The sequence below is a fragment of the Nilaparvata lugens genome, chromosome 3, assembly GCF_014356525.2.
Source record: "Nilaparvata lugens isolate BPH chromosome 3, ASM1435652v1, whole genome shotgun sequence".
Classification (NCBI taxonomy): Eukaryota; Metazoa; Arthropoda; class Insecta; order Hemiptera; family Delphacidae; genus Nilaparvata; species Nilaparvata lugens.
In genome coordinates this window covers 3,886,344-3,896,179 of record NC_052506.1, presented here as the reverse complement: position 1 = coordinate 3,896,179, position 9,836 = coordinate 3,886,344, and the positions used below count along the sequence as shown (strand labels likewise).

At 35.3% G+C, this 9,836-nt stretch overlaps 1 protein-coding gene across 1 annotated transcript; it reads right to left on the bottom strand.

The window, feature by feature from the left end:
• Positions 1-4,478: 4,478 nt before the first annotated feature.
• LOC111059486 (xyloside xylosyltransferase 1) lies at positions 4,479-9,617 on the bottom strand. Its single transcript, XM_039422638.1, is given in 5 exon segments — positions 4,479-4,842; positions 5,506-5,592; positions 5,594-5,753; positions 7,782-8,008; positions 9,051-9,617. Coding segments are annotated over 5 exon segments (1,119 nt in total). The 5' UTR covers positions 9,462-9,617; the 3' UTR covers positions 4,479-4,608.
• Positions 9,618-9,836: the final 219 nt, after the last annotated feature.

The following is a 9,836-nucleotide window of genomic DNA, read 5'->3' as shown; positions in this document are numbered from 1 at the left end:
TATTATGTTACTGGTGAAGTTTCTATTGTTCGAAATTCCTTCTGCAACTTATCGTAGTATCCCTCTATAGCTGCATCTGCACCAAATTGTCAACAAAATGTTTTTTTTCTCCGTCCTTGAAAATTTTATTAGATGGGACATAACTTGGCAAACACATGATGTGTTTCCCGAGTTCGGTCAATACCGTACCTACTATTACTTACTAAGTAATAGTAGGTATTGGTTCGTTTCAATCTACTGGTGTAGGGGAAAAACATTTTTCCTCCACCTACTATCAAAAGTCTCATTTTACACCCTGGAATCGAATACTAAAGTACTACTTTTCCTCCCATGGGACTAAAAATAATTCCAGCGGAAAAGTGATCACTTTTACTCCCAAGGGAGTAAAAATAAACCCATAAGATTAACATGGGAAGAAGTCGACAACGCCGCGATTGAAGAATGAGGAATGTGGCAACACTGTCGTGGTCGGTAGAGGAAAAGTAAAAGAGCTCTATTTCGATCTTTGGAATATTTTAGCTCTAGGAAATAAGTAGCTCTATTTCGATTGTTAGGTTATGTTCAACCGTTGGTGGATATGAAAAAGTACACACCTCTAATGACGTTAGAGGTGTGTACTTTTTCATATCCACCAACGGTTGAACATAACCTAACAATCGAAATAGAGCTGAAATAGTGTGAAAGCGTGAAGATGTAGTAAAATTATTCATTGTTATAGGTATTGGTGTAGGTGGAGGAAAAATGTTGTGTGCATCACGGGACTAAAGTACTTATTCTCCCTCAGGGAAATTGTCGCCCTCGGCTACGCCATCGGGCGACAACAGTTTCCCTCAGGGAGAAAAAGTTGCACTTTAGTCCCAAGATGCACAAATAACTATTTCGCCACACTGCACAGAAAGCAGCTGTTTTCCAGTCCCTATGTAGATCTGAAAGACATTGTTTGCAGACGACTCTCGTCTGATGTCAGAACAGGTTTCTTTGTTTGTGTTCATTATTCAATAATTGAAACATTTATAATATGATAATAATATCATATAAGATGATAATAATAGCACCTTATTGTCATTTGAAAGAATAAAAAAGTATAAACTCAACCTCCCACATAATTGAACATCATCTTTTAGGTTATTTAAACAAATCAGAATAAAAAATAAAAATACTTGGACAATTTCCTGATATTCAGATTACCTCAGATTTTCTAGAGCTATCATCTTCCACTTCTGCTTTCGGAAGTGCTTAGTAAACAACTATTCTCATATTATAATATATTATATTGTTTATTTTTATTTGTGGCGAAAAATAGCGTTCGCACCACGGGCAAAAATGTTTTTCCGGCTCTCAATCGTTTCTAGTCCTCGGCCTACGGCCTCGGACTTGAAAACCGATTTCGAGCCGGAAAAATCTCATTTTCTGCTCTAGGTGCGAAATATACTATTTTTTCTCCGTCCTTGAAAATTTTATTAGATGGTGCATAACTTTGCAAACACATGATGTGTTTCCCAATCTGGTAGAGGGAAAAAACATTTTTTGACAACTCTGGTGTGCTTTATTTTTCTGTTGAAAGTAAAATTAAATCAACTAATTTCAGCCTTATATTTGTTACTTTTTTCTTACCCCTTAACTAATATCGGGGCACCGAGCTTCGCTCGTTATTTATTTATTGACTATTGATAAACCGAAAACAATTATTTAAAATGATTGGGGAAAGACTAACAGGCACAGCGCAAAACTGTTTCTTCCCCGACTTTTGATTTATACACTAATAGTCCAGAAAGTTGGTTATGTTCCATACACTTGAATTCAGGTTTATTCAGGAACAACCTCATGGCTATTTTCATGATAGGGATAAAGTTTTGAAATTACAAACAAATTCAATTTTGATAAGAAAATAATGTTTTAATATACTTGAAACAATGTAACAAAAATGATACATTGGTTGAATACCAATCTACAATCATATACTGTATATTAATATCTTTACAAATCATTTGATACAACTAACAATTAGCTAATATATTTTGTAATATAGGCCTAACTCTAATAATATATAGTTATTCGCAATACTTGAGTGCTTCCTCCAACTACAGGGTGCATCAGAGAAACGGGAAATTTTGAAAGTTGTATAATTTCAAGAAAAACAAAGTTTTTCATATCATTCAATAGTAAAAATATTGACATTTTAGAATAAATAATACCGTAACATTTATTTTTTGAAGTGACGTCTTGCAGGTGTATTCCTTTTCTACGCAAACATTCCTGTCGTCTATTCATCACATTGGCCATGCATGGTTTGACATAACATTACAACTGGAATTTGAAATCGCTTCTCGAATCTTGGCTTTCAATTCTGCAACAACGAAAGAATTGAAAGCCAAGATTCGATAAGCGATTTCAAATTCCAGTTGTAATGTTACGTCAAACCATGCATGGACAATGTGATGAAGAAACTACAGGAATGTTCGCGTAGAAAAGGAATACACCTGCAAGATGTCATCTTCAAAAAATAAATGTTACGGTATTATTTATTCTAAAATGGCATTATTTTTACTATTGAATTGATATGAAAAACTTTATTATTTAAAGATTTGTTTTTCTTGAAATTATTCAACTTTCAAAATTTCACGTTTCTCTGAAACACCCTGTATAATATAATATTGTTAGGCATTTCACTAATATTAATCAGTAAATATAATATTATATTATCAAAAACAATACTTTGATGAGATTCATGATAAAATTAGTAAAAAATATTACTAATTCATATACTGTATAAAATAATTGATCGATATATAGTTGCACTTAGTAATGATTAAAGCTATAATTAGTTATAATATTATTAATTACTTATTCTAGGTTACAACAACCTTATCAGCCATCTTGAATCAGCTAAAATTGATCTCTACTGATGCAACCTAGCCACTACCTCCGTAAACAAAGCCGTAGTGAATTCGTGTGACGTCAGCACAGGTAGGGCTCCTACACCAATAAAAACACTAGCTGATATAGATGAGCTGAAATCAACGAATTTTTATTGGTGTAGGAGCCCTACCTGTGCTGACGTCACACGAATGCACTACGGCTTTGTTTACGGAGGTGGTGACCTTGCTGGTTTTATACTCTAGTAATTGTAATTTTACATATATCTCTTACTATAAACATCATTCGATAAATAATACGACATTGTCTTTAATATTTTAATAGTTAAAATAATATGTATAGTAATATCATAGAGAAACAATAGCATAAGTAGATATCCCATGGTATAGGGCGTTTATGTCGCAACTTTTAATGTTATCTCAAGCTGATAGTCCACGTAGTTCTTTCCTGTGAAGCTTTATGACGCTGGTAGTCTCCCGTTCTGTGAGACGTTGAGATATTGTGCCGTTCATACACTCTTACCCGGTCAAAACAGTAAAAATCGACAGTAATCGGCTTGAGATAACAGTAAAAGTTGCGACATAAACGCCCTATACCATGGGATATCTACTTACGCTATTGTTTCTCTATGGTAATATTCTATATAATAATTTCCAATCAATATAGTCACATCTCTGGTAGTACTTCGCATCTTTGTTAATTTGTAATACTATTATTTTCATCAGTTTTGAACTATTTTCGAGGACACACTGTCTTATTTTTCTATATTAGTTATTAAAAACTAGTACTCACATGTAGAGCGCTTTCGGATTTTTAAATCCATTTTCAACACACATAAAGAATCCGAAAGCGGATTTATAATGTGGCATTTTAATGTTATAATGTGGTTATATCAAGATTGACTTCATACTATACTCAGTATTATCATAGAGAAACAATAGCGTAAGTAGATATCCCATGGTATAGGGAATTTATGTCGCAACTTTTACTGTTATCTCAAGCCGATTACTGTCGATTATTGTCAATTTTTACTGTTTTGTTGGGGTGATAGTGTATGAACAGCACAATTTGAGAGACTACCAGCGTCACACAGCTGCATAGGAAAGAACTACGTGAACTATAGGCTTGGGATAACAGTAAAAGTTGCGACATAAACGCCCTATACCATGGGATATCTACTTATGCTATCGTTTCTCTATGGTATTATTATAAATTGACATCAATGCATTGAATTGAAATCCATTCAAGCAATGCTAGTAGAAGTAAATCTAAAGCCGCGTTTACACCAAAGTTATTAACAAAATGTTAATAACTTAATCCTTATAGATTCTATTAGATTGAACGGAACTTGACAAACACATATGTTCATCATGTGTATGATAAGTTATGTTCAATTTAATAGAATCTATAAGGATTAAGTTATTAACATTTTGTTAATAACTTTGGTGTAAACACAGCTTAACAATAACGTATTGTATAGCCTATAAGAAAAATAGTTGATGTTGACCCGCTTTTTATTGTAAGGTATCCTCCGATTGGCTAACAGCTGATTGTCAGCCAATCGGAGAACATTCTATGGAAAATGTTGGATGTTTTTGAACGGGTAGTATTATGGTCTAATGGCCCTCCGCCGAAAGGCGAAGCTACAGGACCCGGACTGTACGGTATCTACAGATGATTGGACCTCACTATAGACATCATTAATGTGGTTTTGGGATGCATGTAGGCTATCTACAGATGATTGGTGAGGTTAGGTTGTGGGCTGCGTGGAATGGGCGTGTTGCAGTTGCCATGCAGGATGTGTGCCGGTCGCGGACAGCGCGCAAACTGGTGGAATGTGTCATGGTAGCCGTGGTCACGCCACCACAGACACAGCTGCCGATTCCAGGCGCAGTCCAGCTGGTGGATCAGGTGCGGGTGCTCCATCGCCACCAGAGTGTACCAGTCTTGGTCGCCCAGGTGGCCCTGCAAACACATACGAAATGCTAAATTAACAGAGAATAAGTCAAACCAAATTAATTATTTGCCATAATACCTTACAATTTTCAATACAAAACCCCCTATTCAACTACTTAATTCAGCCCAATTAACAGAGACTAAGTCAAACCAAATTCTTTATTTATCATAATAGAGACTATTCAAAAGTTGATTCACTCAGACTGAAAAGACTATGAAAAGACTCTGTCAAACCAAATTCTTTATTTATCATAATACCTTACAATTACCTTACACAACTATTGGCTGTGATCGTATCTGTTATAGTTTCCTCTTACTCACACGAATGAGTTGAGCCATTTTACTATGAGAAAAGGTGAAAAGCTGCTCTAGACTAGACTCACCTTTTTTGAAGCATTTGCTTCAAAAAGTTGAGCAAATGCTCTAGTTTATTCATACAATTTTGAGCATAAGCTTTTACTTTTAAGCAAATGCTCAAACTATTCTTTTGATGAGCTTGAGCAAAAGGTTTTGCTCACGTTTATTCATAGAAAATGAAGCATATGCTCAATATTTTAGAAGTATAAGCAAATGCTCAACTTTATTCATATGGCCCGATATGTTTTCTTGACAGGCAAAATATGATTATCATTATTGATTGAAGAATAATGTATATTATTTTCATTTTCTCACCTTAAACGAGTACTTGCTAGTAAGGTTCTGAATGGCGGGGAGGGTGAGCAGTGTCTGGTAGAGGGGGGACGCCCTGATGCGGTCCAATCGGGAAGAGGATGACACCGCTGTTGAGGCCGGGAAAGCCACCCGCCGACAGAGGCGAACCCAAGAGCGACGTCTTGTGGCGCGAGCGGTATGCGTACAGTATGTGCTGATACACAGGTGATAGTTCTGGTGCAAGCCCTATCAGGTTGTCTGGGCTGAAACTGCAACAATAAATTTTAATTTAAAATAATCCTAGCTTGAAATTTGGAGCATAAACCTGTACCATACGATATCTTCTTCTGCTATCTTTTCCCTATGATTATACTCCGTGAAATTCAATTCAATTCAATTTATTTATTCACACACACACACATAAGATACATCAATATGAAATAAAAATTAATTACATCAATAAAAAAACATTACAGTATAAAATAAAAACATAAATATGAGAACACATTACAATATTAGAAGGCAAATAAAACATGTTATGTGGTGAAGAAGGGTAGAGGATCAAAAGTTCTTCCAACTATGGCTATCCATGTCATAGGAAGGCTTTTGATCCTTGGAAGTGGAACTGACTTTTCATTCTCTGGTTAACGTTTTTTCTCTTATAAATCCACTCATGATTACACATGAGCGCCCATTTTGGAACTTTACCTTTCTATAGTGAGGTCCACGATATAATGGCAGTGGATAAAGATAGAAGAATAGCGAGGCCGATTCTCTTTATCAATTAATTATATTTCTACACTGTCAAAAACATAATTGGCATCGTTGTGAACCTAGAAAAGGATAGTACCACCGGCTTTGTCGAATGATAGACAAGGATAGCAAAACCAAAGTTGATCAAATACTGTCATTATAACGTGAACAGGTATCGGAAATACTTTGTTTGCTGATTTTATTTTCAACTAGCAGGTGACCCGTGCTCCGCAATGATCTAATAATAAGAAAACTTGCCCTACCCTCGGTAAATTAAGAATCTATATCTATCTTCTCTATATATAAAAATCTCGTGTAGCGCACTCACACAACTTTCCTTGCCGTTATGAAAATTGATCACCTGACGCTATTGTTCACGCGCATCTCAAGTCTACTGTTCAAAGTTCTGAGTCAGCTGGTGACAGGACAATAACGCTGGAGACACACAAGGTCCGCTATCTCTTCATAGTGAATGATTTAATAAAATCAACAGTTGCCAACAGTTTGCAATTGAATAATCACATTTTCTCGAATTTCGAGCTTATTTTCAATTTTAGGTGAAAATGTTACTGGACATTGATTGCAGAGATTTTCATGCTCAATCTTTTCCACTTGAAATGTTTTGTTTGAATTGTATCTGAAGCCTGATAATTGGGAATCTAAAATCAAACTTTGAATAGATGGGGCCGAGCTACTGAAATTTTTACAGATGTGAGACTTGTGGCAGTTGATAGAGCTTATTAATGACTATTATTTAGGTATAAATTTGATGAAAATCGTTAGAGCCGTTTTCGAGAAAATCGCCTGTTTTTGACAACATTTTCGCTATTTTAGCCGCCATCTTGAATTGCATTTGATCGAAATTGTTCGTGTCGGATCCTTATATTGAAAGGACCTTAAGTTCCAAATTTCAAGTCATTCCGTTAATTGGGAGATGAGATATCGTGTACACACATACACATCATACAGACCAATACCCAAAATCAACTTTTTTGGACTCAGGGGACCTTGAATACTTTCCTTACCTATTACCTATACAGCAATACTTTCCTTACCTATGGTAATTGGGCAAGGAAAGTAAAAACTTGACCTACCCTCGGTAAATTAAGAATCTATAACTTATGCAAAATAAAACTATAACCATCCTCGGTGAATTAAGAATCTAAATCTATATGCATCATTTCAAGTGAATCAGTTGAGTAGTTCAGACGTGATGATGCGTCATTCGTGAATTTCCTATCCCGTACGTGTATAAGCCAGTTTTTTACTTGTTATTTGTTGTAGTCTTTCCATGGTCGTTGACCGGGGAGTTGTCAAATTTCTTCCCAATCAACAGGGATTCACGGTCTATGATGCCGGTATGTGTGGTAATCTATGTACTCTGCCACTGTATAGTAGGGCCTCACTTTCTTCCCAATCAATGGGGATTCACGGTCTATGATGCCGGTATGTGTGGTCATCTATGTACTCTGCCAGTGTATAGTGGGGCCACACTTTCCTTTATTATAGTAGGCCTATAGATTACTTGTTTTATTTTCACTTACTTCTGGAACTCGTTGAAGAGATTGGCAATGTCTGTCTGCAGCTCGATGTCAATGTCTAGCATGACGGCGAATCTGTGCTCCGGAGAGGCCAACCTGTAGAGGCCGAGAGAGATGAAGAACAGGGCGTCGCTGTAGTAGGCGCCCGGGTGGGGACTGAAGAACGGTTGCATGGTAACTGTTACATTTGATAAAGCACTTGTGATTGTTTCTACACTATGGTATTTCACCTGCAACCACAAAATAGACTATAAGAAACTGAAAAAAAACATGGAAATTGTTGAGAAGTGAGTTTAATGACTAAAGGCTACTTGTAATCGTTTCTACACTATGATATTTCACCTGCAACCACAAAATAGACTATAAAAAACTGAAAATAACATGGAAATTGTTGAGAAGTGAGTTTAGGCCTAATGACTAAAGGCTTCTTGTAATCGTTTCTACATTATGATATTTCACCTGGAACCTGTAGTCGTAATTAAGTTGATAAATCATGAAAATAGTTGAGAAATAAGTCTAGAGTCTAATTCATACGTATAGTTTGGTCTTTAGTCTGATTGCCGGACTAAATGGTTTGACGAAATCTATTCAGTGTAAAGACTGGTCATGGATGGGAAGAAATCTGAATTGAATTGAAGGCCGATCTCTCATGTACGACATTAATTTTCCAGTTGAGTTATTTATTTGATAAACTCCAATCCCCAATTATACATGAATTTCAACATGCATTATTTAAATACAAGAAATGTAATATCCTTCAGCACAGACAATTAAAAAAACACTGTAACAGAGAGAATAGGTGTAATATTTTCTCGGTAATTTAAATATGGACAAAATAAAGTAATTAAGGAACAAAAACATTTTGAATATTTACTGTTACTTAGACGAATCTGTCCGATAGGGGAAGTATATAGGCCTTTACTAACTTATTAAAAGACCTTATGAAAAGTGCATGAAATCATCCATGAGTAATTCTTTGAAAGCTATTTCGTTGGTGAACTCTTCAAACCGTTAATTTTTAGTTACATACTGTAGTAAATAGTCAGTTAAGTTGATTTAGAAAAAATGGAACAGCTTTCAGCATTGGAGGGTCTTTGTAGGCTGACATAACAGTGATAATGGTTGAATTTCATCCACAACTATCACTTAACATAATGTTATGTCAAATGTATGAAATCATATATTTTTCAGGTATAAGTTATGTTTTGTAAATCAATGGTGTTATAAGTAAGAACTGTAGTAAACCGTCAAACAGTTTTTGTTGTATCTTACCTTAATAAGTTGTTTTCCAGTTTCATTTATCTTTTTGTTTATCACAGATTCTACTATATATTTACTTCTAGCATCACTTATAATATTTAGAATTATGACTATTGACGAGTATTGCAATATTGAGGATAACATATTCTCAAACTTGAATTTGAGCGGAGAATTCATGTTCTTAACCTTAGTAAATATGCACCAAACATTGTATTCGATGGGTTCTGTGTTGTTTTGATCGCTCGTTACACTCTTCACGGTGGCTTTAAAAACTTCTTGTAGTTCTTGTTTACCATTGAATACGCCATTTGATCTATGAAATACTGTATGAGATTCATCTTCTGTCTGATAAACATACAGAACAACAATGAAAATAACACACAACAGCAATGCCAAATTCAAAACTACTTTGTAAAACTTCATTAATGTGCAAAGATCATATTATTTAAACTAGAGGAACTATTGTCAGAAGGTTACTATGTACGAAAGAAAACAAGAAATTCGTCATAGTTACACAGTAGCAAGAAATCTACATTTTTAACCCAACCTCCCAAAGAAACAAACAACTGACAGTCGCAGACATCGAATATCGACATAAGTCATCAAGATCGAGATGAAGAATTGTCGATCTTTTGCAAGTGTCGAAACTAATGATGTGAATCGATAAAAGCACACAGGACCGGTTGCACAAAAGCCGGTTAAATTAACCGTGATTAATTAATTCTACAAGAACTAATCAGAATGAATTCGGCTTTTATACAACCGGGACATAGAGTCACAGATCACAACACAAGAGGC